General features: G+C 49.3%; 1 protein-coding gene across 2 annotated transcripts in view; it reads left to right on the top strand.

The window, feature by feature from the left end:
- Positions 1 to 2,971, top strand: part of SYNDIG1 (synapse differentiation inducing 1) — a 36,838-nt gene extending 33,867 nt beyond the window's left edge. The window contains exons 4-5 of one of the 2 annotated variants that reach the window (XR_013226541.1): positions 1,013 to 2,632; positions 2,707 to 2,971. Coding sequence is in view for 1 of the 2 variants with exons in the window: in XM_077310182.1 (XP_077166297.1) it covers positions 1,013 to 1,171 (159 nt within the window). In the remaining variant the exon portion in view is untranslated. Of the gene's footprint in view, positions 1 to 1,012 lie in introns of both variants that reach the window. The other variant, XM_077310182.1, reaches the window with a different exon arrangement.
- The last annotated feature ends 12,193 nt before the right edge of the window (positions 2,972 to 15,164 follow it).

Genomic DNA, 15,164 nt, shown 5'->3' with positions numbered 1-15,164 from the left:
CTCTTCATCCAGGGGTAGCCTGCTTCTTCCATGTCCTCCTGTACAGAGCTGGGTGGGTGTCCTCCTCTCAAGGGTTAAAGTGCATCGTATCTAACTGGTTCCATCCTGCAGGTGGTCCTAACTGGACTCTCATGGCCTCGCCTTATCTCCACGGCCAAAGTATGGAATGGGCTAATAGGCTCTCCGTGGGAACTGGAGAGCCACAAGATGGGAGGGGGACAATCAGAGCGGTGAGGTCATTTTCTAGAGGATTCTAACTGGGACATGTTCTGACTCAGGTAGGCCGAAAACTATAATTGGCCTAGGAATGTGGAAACCAAAGGCTAGCTTGGATTTCGAAGACCTGAAGGCTTTATGAACTGCTGCAGCAACCTAGAGAGACGATTGAGCTGAGGCCTGCATTTGATGGAAGTAAGGGGCAATGTTCATGGGCTTAGGCAGTTAAGCTGGCATTCATTCTTTTCTGAGGTGCTTGGTTTTAGTGGGTGTTGCCCGCTAATATATATTTTGATCAATTGATATTTCTCAATTTCTGTTAAGCTACATATATATATTTACAGGAGCCTATAAATTGCACGTGCTTGCCCTGGGAAGCCAAGGGTCCAGGTTCAGATTTCTGGATGGTGGGCTTGACTCAATCAAGTCTTTGACGGTTCCTACTGGGGTTGAGTGCTTCGGCGTGGTTTGCCCACCCGAGGCGGCCAGCGCCACAGCGCAGAGAGGAGGGGCAACGGTGTTTTAGCCGGTGGCTGCATGAGGGTGCAGAAGCCTGTACCTGCATGCAACCGCTGACCGGCACGCCACTGCCCCCCCTCCTCTCCGCGCTGGGGTGCTGGCCTCCTATGCGCCGCCTTGGGCCGAAATGCACTGGAGCGCTCAACCCCAGTTCCTACCCTGTCGGCTCTATATCATTTTTATCTGTTTTGCTGAAAGACAGAGTTCAGGAGCCCTCCCCCGTATCCAGCCTCACTAAAGAGCATGTTTCCTCCCCCACCCCTCTTTTCCCTCATAGACGAACAAAGCCATTGCTAAAGGAGACTTCCACCAAGCCAGCTCCAGTTCACGGCGAGCCCTCTTCTTGGCCGTGCTGTCCATCACGATCGGGACAGGCATCTACGTGGGGGTGGCTGTGGCCCTCATAGCCTACCTGTCTAAGAACAATCACTTATGAACCTCAAGGAAACGGAGAGCAGCAGAAAGCCACCAGGGAGGCATAACGACTCTGTGTTTTGGGGTGGCAAAAAGGGCTGTGGGAACTCCATGGAATCTTGATTCTGGAGAAGAAAGCTGTGCACCTCTTTCAGCCCTTGTTGAATCTGAACAGGGCAATGCCATTGCTGCAAGAAGCCAAGAAATCTTGATTCCTTCCAGGTATTCAGAGCTGTCTTCGGAACAAGCATTTGTTTTCAGCGGGCTCTGAATCTGAGCCACACTGCATCTGTACTCCATCTTGAGTGTGGGACACATCTCTCAAAAGGGGAGGGACATCCGAAAGGGCAGCACCAACGCTGGGGAGCATCGCTGCCTGCAACATAAGAACACCCGTTCTGTGCTTTTGAAATAGCAGAATGAAAACACAGCCAGCTCGGAGGACACCCCGGGCTCAACTTAGAAGCACCACCACAATGTAAATGTAAAACAGGAGTAGCATGGGGCCTTCTGAAATTTAGATATAGATATAGATATTCACACATCTGTGCTTCTGTTTCATCATACCGGTGGGAGAACCACCCATGAAGCCACATGAGGAGGCTACCTAAAGAGCAGATTGTGGCATCATAAATAGTGGGCTTGTGGGGAACAATCGACTGGGAGCGTCTTTACACCACATTTTACTCCTGGACAGTTCCAGTGCTGCTTTCACAAAAGACCTTCCCAGAAGACCCTGTGTCAATGAACGGGGGAGTGGGAATTCAGACGTCTCAGGTGCCCAAAGGTCACGGCTGGGGTGACCAACCTCCACATGGGGCCTGGAGTTCTCCTGGATTTATGAGTGATCGCCACATTATAAAGCTCAGTTTCCCTGGGGGCAAAGGGCAGCTGCTGAGGGAGGACTTTGGGGCATTACCTCCGGCTGAGGTCCCCCCTTTCCCCAAATCACACCCTGTCCAGGCTCTGCCCCCAAATCTACAGGAATTTCTCACCCAGAGCTGGCTGTGGACCTGACTGTACTTTGAAAGCAGCTGGCTCATAAAGCATGAGGCGTTCTGGCAACCTTTCTCTTACTGAGGATTCCACCTTGGGATGCGCTCTTCGGCTCGGCTGCCTCGCCTCGGCGATCTCTGAAGTCTGAGGCGGCGCGTAGGAGGCCAGGGCCACGGTGTGGAGAGGAGGGTGGTGCTGGCCTCCTACGCGCCGCCTCGGGGTTCGGTGATTTCCGAGGTGGCCGAGCTGAAGCGCAAATCCCTAAGCCAACTCAGAAGCTAAGTAGAAGACACCCAGGCATGGATTTCATGGTAAGGCGTGGGAGCCCTCCCTGGGGCATGGCCTAGGAAAGAGAGGTCTTAGGGAAAGAGAGGTCTTAGGGTGGAAAGAGAAGTCTTAGGGAAAGGGAGGTCTTAGGGTGGAAAGAGAGGTCTTAGGGAAAGGGAGGTCTTAGGGTGGGAAGAGAGGTCTTAGGGTGGAAAGAGAAGTCTTAGGGTGGAAAGAGAAGTCTTAGGGAAAGGGGGGTCTTAGTGTGGAAAGAGAGGTCTTAGGGAAAGGGAGGTCTTAGGGAAAGGGAGGTCTTAGGGTGGAAAGAGAGGTCTTAGGGAAAGGGAGGTCTTAGGGTGGAAAGAGAGGTCTTAGGGTGTGGGGGGGATACCAGCGTACGAACACAAGAGCTCATGGTTTGTTGATGGACTGAATGATCCTGCCAGACATTTCTCATTTCCAGCAGTTTCCCCCTTAAATTAAAAAAAAAAAACTTTTGCAGGCAATGGGCATATTGTAAAGAATGTAATTAATATTAAAAATCAACTTAAAATAGTAATGTTGTGTATACTTCTAGATGTTTTGTTGATCTCCTGAATCACAACACTGTGAAACTTTGCATCGCAACAAGCAAGTGCACACACTTGGGTTTTGGTTTTCTTTTAACCCAGTGGTCTTCTGTTTTATCACGGAATTTAGCTTTTTTTTCATTTTTTAAAAAAGAGAACTCTAACCTGAAGCTATTTTTTGGCAAGTGCATACCATTTGTGAACGCCATACAACATACTCCATACAGCTGCTGGTGGATGTCACTCTTCAAGCAGGCACAGTTTTTTGTTGTTTGTTTATAATTACATTTATATATCGCCCTCCCCAAGAGCCTCTTGTGACGCAGAGTGGTAAGGCAGCCATCTGAAAGCTCTGCCCATGAGGCTGGGAGTTCGATCCCAGCAGCCGGCTCAAGGTTGACTCAGCCTTCCATCCTTCCGAGGTCGGTAAAATGAGTACCCAGCTTGCTGGGGGGTAAACGGTAATGACTGGGGAAGGCACTGGCAAACCACCCCGTATTGAGTCTGCCATGAAAACGCTGGAGGGCGTCACCCCAAGGGTCAGACATGACTCGGTGCTTGCACAGGGGATACCTTTACCGCCCACCCCTGAGGCTCAGGGCGGTTCACATAAAACACAGGGAACAAGAACAATGCAGCAAACTCGGTAGTTATGTCAAATGGATAATAATAACAGCAACAAACAGAGAATGACAGTCTAACAGAATGACTGATCAGTTTGATTCCTGGGAGGGAGGCTCGTGGGCCCAGTAAATGTTAGTTTTCAGTCGACCTCAACCAAATGCCTGGCGGAAGAGCTCTCTTTTGCAGGCCCTGCAGAACTGTTCTAGTTCCGTCAGGGCCCTGATCTCTGGGAGCTCATTCCTCTAGTGGGGGCCAGGACAGAAATCTCTGGCCCTGGTGGAGGCCAAACAAGCTTCCTTGTTAGCAAAATAGTTAGTAAAATAGTCTCAGCTTTGTCACTGGGTTGATGTGCTCCTGTTGCTGCTGGAGGGGGAACAGAGTTCCCCCACCAGCTGGTGGTAGAGGAGACCTGTCTGTCATGACAGTCATCCTGCCAGGATCACAAGGTGACCCATTGCTAGTCTCTATTCCAATCCCATGACAGACAGACCCCTATCTCAGCTGTTTGCAAATGGGTTGGATCAGTGACCACCAAAGCCAAAGGGCTGTCAGGCCGTTTCCAGATTCTGGTGGCCCCTAAGAATGAATGTCCTCCAAAATGTCCTGTTACTAACAGCCTTGTTCAGTCCTTGCAACTTCTTGGTTGAGTCCTTCCACCTCTTTTCCTGCTGCCTTCAGCTGCCCTAGCATCAGGGTTGCTTCTGTCCTGTTACCCTGCTGCAGCAGGACTGGAATTTACACGGACCAGGCAGGGGATCTTTCAGATAAATTTATTAAAGCTGTGGCTTGATTAGCCAAATTAGACACCAGAGTCTTCCCAGATCCCTCTCAATTCCAGGTGTGAAATCCCACCCCAATTAAGTCACATCTTGTCCACTTTGACACAATTACTGATTACATCTTCCAGTGAAGAATCTTCCAATGAAAAGCAGTTCAGGGGGTAATCTTCCCTTATGCCTCTCTGGGGGTTGAGAGAAGCAGCAAAGCAAAGGTGAGAACAAGGCCGGGCGTGATGTCAAGATGCCCTCATCGCAGTCAAGGCACAATTTCTGCAAACAGGTATCCTCAGGCTGGTTGTTGATGAGGATCCTGGGACACTGAGCCACGAGACGTGCCGACATGGGAAGAAGATCCTGAAATGCAAAGTCTTGCAGAATTTTAATATAAAGGGTGTTTTAGATGATTTAGGTACTGACAGCAACATAAAACAGTGCTTCTAAACTTATCAAATTAGAAAGACAAAAATACAAACATAACAAAGGAGGAAAATAAATCTTATTAAAAAGACAAATTCAAGTGGTCACTACGTCATCACAGTGTGACCCAAGTGTGATAAGTTCAGTGTAGCTATTTTAACTTTTAGGGAGAGTCCAGACTTGATTTGATCCAGAGCCCACATTTGTCTTTTTCGGTGGTTCGTGGTATCCGTAAAACTCTCCTCCAACACCCCATTTCAAAGGAATCAACTCTTCCTGTCGGCTTTCTCGATTGTCCAACTTTCACACCTGTCCGTGGTGATGGGAAATACGATGGCACAAATGAACTTGTTGGCCAATGACATGTCCTTAAGCTTAAGGATCTTCTCTAGCTTCTCCATGGCTGCCCGTCCCAGCCTCAATCTCTTCCTGGTTTCTTGAAGGCCGTGGAGCTGTGGGGGCTGTCCGTAGTACAGATGACATTGCAATGCAGGGCTGCTGTTGGGACTCCTCACTGGGGCGCAGATTGTTTGCCCTCCTTATTTGACTTCAAAATAGTTGAGCAACCCAACTGAGAGAGGGGCTTTCAGACGTCCTGCACTCAGGAAACCCTTTCCCCACTGGTTTGCCTAACAAGGAATGATAGGTATCCCTCATAGAAATGCTGTACACTGCAGTGGATTCTGAGGAGTCCCTCGTTGCTTCACGCAGGGTGCCTACAAAGCCTGCAGCATCTTGCTGCTGCATCCCAGTCTGCATCCAGAAATCCCCTGCAGTGGTGCCTTGCACAGGAAGCCCTTGTGGGCATGCAGTCCCAGGGACACCAGCAAGCTTCCGGGCATCTGACTGGGACCCCTGTGCAGTCTGTGTCGGGCCACTACCTTCTAAAATGAAAACAAAGCAATCTAGTGGCATCTCCCACCCAATGCAGTAGCAGAAAATATTAATTTTCCCCATAGTGTGTGTGGGGGGGGAGGGTTGGGGGGAAGAAACTAAATTCCCCAGAGCCGATCCAAACCAGCTTGGTAAAAAACATGCCGACGCTGATGAGCATCGCTGAGAAGGAGCCGACGGAGCAGTGGGTAAGCAGCAGCCCCTGGCCGTCCAGAAGTCTTATTTGCAAGCGTGTCATGCTGGGTGCCTGAGCTGCCTTTGAAAAGCAACGAGACATAAATCAGACACTTTCTTTGGAAAGATGGCATAAAAGAGAGTGCCGGAGAGCTCCTCATCCGCAGCAGCACTCAGCATGGGAGCGGTAATTAGGTGGCTGCACGAATGCAGGGGAAGTTCTGCCTTATGCAAGCTTTGTTGGGGGGGGGGGCAAATCCACAGCCATTCGTTTCATTGAAAACGGGGAAAATGGTAATTCCATCTCAAATAGAATGCTGTCTCAGGTAAGGCACAGGAGACCTTCGCTCTGGGAGAGACAAGCTTGCAAAATAAGCAATTCTCTCCCTGGTTTTCTCCCTGTGTGTGTTTGTGTGTGTGTGTATGTGTGGGGGGTGATCCTGCTCCTTTCTCGTCCTCCTTCTGAGCATGAGAGTCCTGCCCCCAGCAGCCTCAGGTATCTGCAGCTGCCCTAATATTTGAGTAGGGCATGCATGCACACACAGGCCTGGACCATGGACTGCACAACCTGGTCTCTTGCATGTCGGATTTCACATGTGGGCAACCTAATCAAACATGGTACCTGTACTGGGACATCCAGGGGCCTTTGGAGTGGAACAGCCGGGCCCAGCGGAGGCACAGTCTTGCTCCACAAGGGGATAAGGCTAGGAAGCATCTCAGCTGAGTCCTGCCAAGGAAGAGGGAATTTCAGGGAGTGCTCATCCTTCTTCCGAGAGGAGAAAAGATAAACTTACTGACATCTCCAGGGTTGGTTGCTTTGGCGTCTGAAGCGGCCATTTGCGCCTGAAGCAGCCAGCCCCATGACTGCTTCAGGCCCAAAACCCCAACTCCTCTTTCTCAACAATGAATAAAAACCTGGGAACCACCTTTCCCTTGGCTTCTGATGGTCGTGGACAGTCTCTTTGTTCCTTAGATGGGAGGAGAGATTTCTCTTGTAGTTCTGGCATGCCGGGTTGGACACGTGGATCAATGGGAGCAGGGGAACCATTTAGTCAAAGCAAAAGGCCCTTCACATTTGCTCAGTCTAACTAAATAGGGTACTAAGTACTGTTTTCCCCCGTGGGGTTGAAATTGTAGGAATCACTTTTCTTGAAGGTTACGAATACTGGGATATTTGGTTTATTATTATTATTATTATTATTATTATTATTATTATTATTATTATTATTATTATTATTATTATTTCGATTTATTTCCCACCACTCCCAAATGGCTCGCGGCGGGTTACAATGTCTTAAAAAACCCATTAAAACTCCCATTAAAAGACTTTAAAATGTCACAACATGGCAGCACAATAATAAGATCCCCTTCCTACCCCCATTCCTAAAAAAAGGGGGGGTGGAGGAGAAGGAGGTCAACAATGTTCAAGAAGCCCGGGGGAGAGCAGTCGATGTACCCCGGCAGCCCCAGCCTCAACCATAGACCTGGCGGAAGAGCTCCGTCTTGCAGGCCCTGCGGAACGTTAAAGGGTCCTGCAGGGCCCGCAGCTCACTCGGGAGCTCATTCCACCAGGTGGGGGCCAGGACCGAAAAGGCCCTGGCCCTGGTCGAGGCTAGGCGTGCTTCCCTAGGGCCGGGAACGACCAGAAGATTCTCACTCGCAGAGCGCAGAGCCCTGCGGGGGGCATAGGGCACTAGGCGGTCCCTCAGGTATGTGGGTCCCAGCCCGCGTAAAGCCTTAAAGGTTAGAACCAGAACCTTGAACCGGATCCGGACAGCAATTGGTAACCAGTGCAGCTGCCTCAGCACAGGCTGGATGTGGGCCCTCCAAGGTGTGCCGGTGAGGACCCTAGCGGCTGCATTTTGTACCAGCTGGAGTTTCCGGATCAGAGACAGGGATAGGCACGCGTAGAGCGAGTTACAGAAATCTAATCTGGAGGTGACCGTAGCATGGATCACAGTGGCCAGGTGTTCGGGGGACAGGTAGGGCGCTAGTAGCCGAGCTTGGCGAAGATGGAAAAATGCCTGGCTGGCTACTTTCTTGACCTGCGCCTCCATAGTCAGGGAGGCATCAATGGTCACACCCAAGTTTCTGGCCTGGGACGCGATGGTAAGATGCGCCCCTGCCAGGGTGAGTAAATGCGCTTCCTGTTCCCGCCCCCTACTTCCCAGCCACAGGACCTCCGTCTTGGAGGGGTTGAGTTTCAGGCGACTCTGCTCAAACCATTCTGTCACTATATAGCAGAGTTAGCCAAACCGTCGAAGAGTGACATCGAATGCCATAAAAAACACTCCCAAGAAGTGTGTTGCTAAAGTAAAACTTACATTTATTGAAGTAGATTCAGTCCACATTCAGCTTGCAGCCAAAAGGGGGAGACAGTGTATTCCTCTGACACAGGGGTAGTCAAACTGCGGCCCTCCAGATGTCCATGGACTACAATTCCCAGAATTGTAGTCCATGGACATGGAGGGCCGCAGTTTGACTACCCCTGCTCTAACGAGTACTTTCCATATCACAAATAGCCCCCTAAAAACCAGTATCACGTATGTGGAAATCTGATGCAGAGATGTGTGAATTAGGGATTTGACATGGAAACGGAAGGAGCCTTTCATTGTGTTTTGTGCAGGGCGACTGTAAGATCAATGCTGTGACTTTTAAAAGCTTTTCCGTACAAATGACTGTAACGGTAGCAGAGAGGTAAAAAACAGGTCCGATCTGGACCGGAGCTGTGGGAAGGGGGGGGGGGCTGCATTTGGATGTCTAGATGAGGCAGAGCAGCTGGAGTCCCGGACTTGGATTCCCAGCGTGTGTTTCAGGTAGCCTTTCTCAACATTTTTACCATTGAGAACCCCCTGAAACATTCTTCAGGCTTGGAGAAACGCCCCAAGTGGCATGATTGTGCAGAATGTGGTTGGGAAGCACAACTGTGTACACACCCACCCAGGACGCCTCCCCTTCCCACCTCCTTCAGGCCCACCATTGGCCAATTTGTGAGGGGTGGGTAGGTCAGCACGACCCTGTATGGTCATATCTCCCAATAAATGTTTAACAAATGTTTAAAATATATGGAGGTCAGCAGAGGCGAAAGCTGCAAGGGCTCTGTTAGCTGCATCAAGGAGCTGTGAAACTGGGGAGACTCCTCTTACGAAAGGGGTTGCCTGCCCTATCAGAAGGGTGTGTGTTCGAGTGTGTGTGTGTGTGTGAGAGAGAGAGAGAGAGAGAGAGAGAGAGAGAGAGGGAGGGAGGGAGGGAGGGTGGCGATGCTGGTGCTTGTGAGAACAGGTACATATCCAGATTGCACCCCACCATTCCCTGCAACGTGAAAGTGATTTCTGAAGACGCTGGAAGTTTCCAGTGCCAGATCCACCTGCACACTGACGGTGTGAAAACCTGCATTGTAATTTCCCAAAAGGCCCCCCCTGCAAGCCAGCAGGCTCTTCAGCATTCAGGCTTCGCACGGCAAGCACAAGCCCTCCCACGCTCAGGCAGGAAAAGGGAGCTGTCAGAGCTGGATCTGGCCACGTCCAAGCCCAGCATGTCTCTCCCGTTCCATTCAATTGACTCATTGCTCTTGTATGGCACTGTAGCCTCTAGTCTGCAGCTAGAGACATCGCCGTTAAAATAAATGGAATTAATATTCCCTTTGTGTAGCTGTAATAACCGCCGTCACTGCAATTGGATGCTCGACTAAAGGCTGAAAGAGAAAGTGGGGCGGTGAGACTTTTGGAAGCTGACCCATGACGGGGATCGTTGCCCAGCCACCACTCCCCTTTTGTGGATCTTTCTTAAAAAGGAGAACCCTTCTTTCAGTAGTTGTGGGAACAGTGCAAGCCCCCAGCCTGGAACCTTGGAAGAAGGCGAGATGCTGAACGAGCCACAAAAAGATCTCCCAAGCATCTTTCCTGGTCAGGACCTGATGGGGATCATGGCTGCGGCACGGGGGAAGGGTGTCAACACGTCCAAAAAGTCTTTATCCACTGATACAATAACAACCAGCAACTGCCAACAAGTGAACGGCCCAGAGTATATATTGGCTGAATCACCCACAAAAACCTTCCCGTATGTGGGAATCCTGCATGTTCTTAAAGGGGAAGGTGCCCAATACAATACATCAGGGGTAGTCAACCTGTGGTCCTCCAGATGTCCATGGACTACAATTATCATGAGCCCCTGCCAGCAAACGCTGGCAAGAGCTCATGGGAATTGTAGTCCATGGACATCTGGAGGACCACAGGTTGATTACCCCTGCAATACATTACAGGCAGACTCTGATGGGGATCATGGGTACGGCATGGGGGAAGGGTGTCAACCCTTCCCTCCCAGGCATTTTTCCTGACTTCAAAGCCCCACAGAGCTTCTGCTTGCCATTCTGGAAGAAATATGTCTGGTGGCCAGATATTTTCCCTAGAACAGGCAGCAGCATGGGTCTTTTGAGTTTGAGGAAATTATGCAGGAAGCCTGGGCCAGATTTGTATCTCTTCCAGAGGCTGCTTTTTTCCAATAAAATAATTGCAGAAGATTCACTGAGAAATCTCAAAGTCCTTGTGTTGAGCTCAGTTGCCCCTCTTCCAACCTTAGTAGTAAATATGATGAGGAGGAACCATATCTCAAAGGTGGAGCATCTGCTTGGCATGTAGAAAGTCCCAAGTTCAATCCCTGGCATCTCAAAATGAAAGGATCAGGTCAGAGGTCTTGTGGAAGACTTCCACCTGAGACTAATGAGAGCCGCTGTAACTCTGAGTAGGTAATACTGACCTTAGTGGACCAAGGGTCTCAGGTAGCTTCATGTGTGTTCAAATGCATTGTCTCTAAGAAATACTTGTACTCAAATAGCCAGCACATAAAGATATCCTAATCTAATACTCTGCAGGGTAGATCCAACCATCTTCTCAGAAGCCTTCCTCCAAAGGTTGAGCTACTTAAACTGGAGAAAGATTCCTTAGACTGGAGGAGAGCTTCCAATTTGAGTCAAAAATAAGAGGTAGGATATAAATATTTTAATAAATGAGCGAACTTTGCTCAGTGGAGTGATAGGGCAAGGGGTAGAATCCACATCAATTTTTAAAATATGAGCTTTTCAAAAGTAAAAAAAAATTCCTGTGTATGGGAAAAATAAAGACCCACAGCTAGCCTGAAGCTCACAAAGCTGCAATTTCAAGGCGACCACCCTACTGAATAACTAGCACCCTACTGACTCTAGGCTAGCACCCTACTGAGCCATGTCAGCCATGTTGTAACTTAAAGCCTATAAGTCCTATTCAAAAGGTTCTCCGGTGTGAGTTTGTTTTAAAGAAAGAAATGCAATGCCTCCCCAGATTCGTTTTTTTTTAAGGAATCCAAGTGTAGCACATCCCCTTCATTTACAAAAAAGAAAAGGCCAAGATGGGAGGGAAAGGGCAGGGGAAAAGAACAGAGCGAGGGTAGCCCTGTGGAACATTTCTCACCCCCCCTCCCACTGTGTGAAGCACATATTTACAGAGAGAAAGAAGGAGGAAACAGCTAGAGGCAAGGACAGGATCATCTATAGTTCTTCTGACACTAATGCTGAACCCTGCTTCTCACAACACGTAAGGGGGCTTTTACAGCACAAAAGCTGAGACAAAATGAAGGCAGTACTAAAATGAAAACTTGTAAGAGAAGCAATTTTAAGACTAGAATCATAGAATCATAGAATCATAGAAACATAGAGTTGGAAGGGGCCACACAGTCCAACCCCCTGCTCAACGCAGGATCAGCCCAAAGCATCCTAAAGCATCCAAGAAAACTGTGTATCCAACCTTTGCTTGAAGACTGCCAGTGAGGGGGAACTCACCACCTCCTTAGGCAGCCTATTCCACTGCTGAACTACTCTGACTGTGAAATTTTTTCCCCTGATATCTAGCCTATATCGTTGTACTTGTAGTTTAAACCCATTACTGCGTGTCCTTTCCTCTGCAGCCGATAGGAACAGCATCCTGCCCTCCTCCAAATTACAACCTTTCAAATACTTAAAGAGGGCTATCATGTCCCCTCTCAACCTCCTTTTCTCCAGGCTGAACAAGTCCCTCAACCTATCTTCATAGGGCTTGGTCCCTGACTACTCTCAGCTTAGAATTTCAAAAGTAGCCCCTGCCAGAAATGGGCCAATCAGCAGAGACTGTACCACAACGCTTGATGGGGGGAGCCATGTCCTCAGGGGATGAAGAACATCCAACTGAGGAACTGCAGATAAAATGGAGAAAATCCACTTTCAGATATTGCAAGGGGAACAGGGACTGACTCTGGTGGAACATTGGGTAAACAAAGGTGAGTTGCACCTAAGCAGAATGTGGTCAGAGAACAAAGCAGCTGAATGAACTTCAGAACTGCCAGAAAACCCAGTGCATATTCGATCTTAGTTAGGACTGCTTAGAAGAAGGCCATGGTAAACCATTTCTGATAATCTCATACCTTAAAAACCCTGAGACAATCAAAAAAGGAAAAAAATATCGCTAAAGCAGGCTTTCTCAAGCAGGGTTTCACAAAACCCTGAGATTTCTTGCAGGCCCTGGAAGGATTTTCTGAATGGCTGGGAGTTAGTTAATCCTTATCCATGGTTCCTCTGTATATTTGTGAAACAGCAAAGCTAGCTGCACCCTGATTGGCCCTGCACCTGCAGCTCCTGCCCTCCGTCCCTGGAATCTCACCTCTTTGCTCTCAGACGTGCCTCAGTGCCTGGAGCCAACAGCAAGTAAGGGGAGAGGGCCCTGGCCAAAGGGTCATGGTAAAGGTAAAGGTAAAGGTATCCCCTGTGCAAGCACCAAGTCATGTCTGACCCTTGCAGTGACGCCCTCCAGCGTTTTCATGGCATACTCAATATGGGGTGGTTTGCCAGTGCCTTCCCCAGTCATTACCGTTTACCCCCCAGCAAGCTGGGTACTCATTTCACCGACCTTGGAAGGATGGAAGGCTGAGTCAACCTTGAGCCGGCTGCTGGGATTGAACTCCCAGCCTCATGGGCAAAGCTTTCAGACAGCTGCCTTACCACTCTGCGCCACAAGGGTCATGGTGGAGGGCCTAATAATGAGGGCCTCTTGGCCTGCTAGGCTGGGCCTTCTGGCCTGCTGACTGCCTGCTACGGAGCTCTGTCCTGGGCCTGCTAATGAGCTGGCCAGCCCCTGCCTGCCCCACTTGATCCGGCTGCGACCCAAAGCCACCTTCAGCTACCTGGCCAGGGGAGGGGACCCTTTCAAGATCCGTTCTTAGGAACGGGCTTTGAAACTAGTTTTAATATATTTTAAACATTTGTTAAACATTTATTGGGTGATATGACCATATGTGGTCTTGTGGACCTCCCCCCCAAATGGCCAATGATGGGCCTGGAAGGGGTGGGAAGGGGAAGGGCCCCAGGTAGGTCTGCACATAGCTCTGCTTCCCAAACCTCTTCTGCACAATCGTGCCACTTCTGAGGTTTCTCAAAGCCTGAAGGATGTTTCAGAGGTTTCTCAACGGTCAGAAAGTCGAGAAAGGCTATGCTAGAAGGTCAGGTAGCCCTCAGTCAATTACTGAGGAAGAGCAGAGGACAAGTACAATTAGGGCTGTTTTGAATGATGCAACTGGATTAAAGCCGAAAGGACATTGAGTTGCTGATGTGAAGGGATCCAAAAGGAAAGCCTAAAGCTGTTCGACACATATAATAGGAACCTGGAATGTGAACTGAGGTTAAATGAGAAATGAAGCATTTAGACATTGCAATTCTGGGAGTGAATGATCTAAAATGTACTTGATTAGGATATTTTCCAATAGATAATTATGATTTTTTAAACTCAGGCAAGAACAAACACAGAAGAAATGGAGCTGCTCTAATACTGAAGCAAGATGTAGTACAAGCAATCAGGGGCTATAACGCAAAGTGTGATTGAATAATACCAGACTTCATGGGGAACCTATTAACATAATCATTCAAGTCGATGCCTCAAATACTCACATACCAAAGAGGAAGAAACTGAAAGCTTTTATGCAAGTGTCCAGAAAGAAATTGACCACTTAGCTAAACAAGATGTGACTGGAAGGCAAATGTGGGAAATGAAATAGAATTAAATATTGTAGGAAAATTTGGTCTAGGGGCACAACATGAAGTTGAGCGACTCACAGAATTCTCTGTGTTGCAAACATATTTCACACAACCAAGCAGTACATGTGGATGTCATTGGATGGGAAGGTTGCCAGATCTGGATTGGGAAAGGTGGAGACTTTGGGGTGGAGCTGGGAGAGGGCGGGATTTGGGGGTGGGGAGCGATCTCAGTGTTGTCTAATGCTATGGAGTCCCCCCCTCCAAAGCAGCCATCTTCTCAAGCGGAATTGATCTCTTTAATCTGGAGATTACTGTAATTCTAGGGGATCCCCAGATCACACCTGGGGGTTGGCATCCCTACTGGATGGCAAATACAGAAATAATATAGTGGTCCCCAACCACCGGTCCGTGGATCAGTCGGTACCGGGCCGCGGCTCCTCCTCGTCCGCCTCCTTGGCTGCTGCCTCGGGGTCTGCCCTGCCACTCTGCTGCCGGCTCACCTTTGGTGCTCTCCAGTGGCCGCCATGGCTGGGGCTCCCCCTCGACATGGCACTGCACAGCTGATGCTGGCAGCGCCCCCCAGTGGGTGGTGGGAAGTCAGGGACGCCAGCAGGAAAGCAAGTGGAGCAGGGGCTCAGGCGGTGGCAGCGATGTCCCTCGGCAAAAGACTACCCCCCCAGGCCTCAGTGAAATTGTCAAGTGTTGACTGATCCTCGGTGATAAAAAGGTTGGGGACCACTGATATAGACTGTAATCGGTGTTGGCAGAGTTTATATATGCAAAACTAGAAACAGTGGCAGCTTGGAAGAAGAAGAAGAAGAAGAAGAAGAAGAAGAAGAAGAAGAAGAAGAAGAAGAAGAAGAAGAAGAAGAAGAAGAAGAAGAAGAAGAAGAAGAAGAAGAAGAAGAAGAAGAAGAAGAAGAAGAAGAAGAAGAGTCGGTTCTTATATGCCACTTTTCCCTACCCGAAGGAGGCTCAAAGTGGCTTACAGTCACCTTTCCTTCCCTCTCCCCACAACAGACACCCTGTGAGGGAGGAGAGGCTGAGAGAGCCCTGAGATTACTGAAGAAGAGTTGGTTCTTATATGCCGCTTTTCCCTACCCGAAGGAGGCTCAAAGCAGCTTACAGTCGCCTTCCCATTCCTCTCCCCACAACAGACCCCCTGTGAGGTAGGTGAGGCTGAGAGCCCTGATATTACTGCTTGGTCAGAACAATTTTATCAGTGCAGTGGCGAGCCCAAGGTCACCCAGCTGGCTGCATGTA

The sequence above is a fragment of the Paroedura picta genome, chromosome 14 (assembly GCF_049243985.1).
Source record: "Paroedura picta isolate Pp20150507F chromosome 14, Ppicta_v3.0, whole genome shotgun sequence".
Lineage (NCBI taxonomy): Eukaryota > Metazoa > Chordata > Lepidosauria > Squamata > Gekkonidae > Paroedura > Paroedura picta.
The sequence above is the reverse complement of the archived record's forward strand: the minus strand, read 5'-3'. Positions and strand labels throughout refer to the sequence as shown.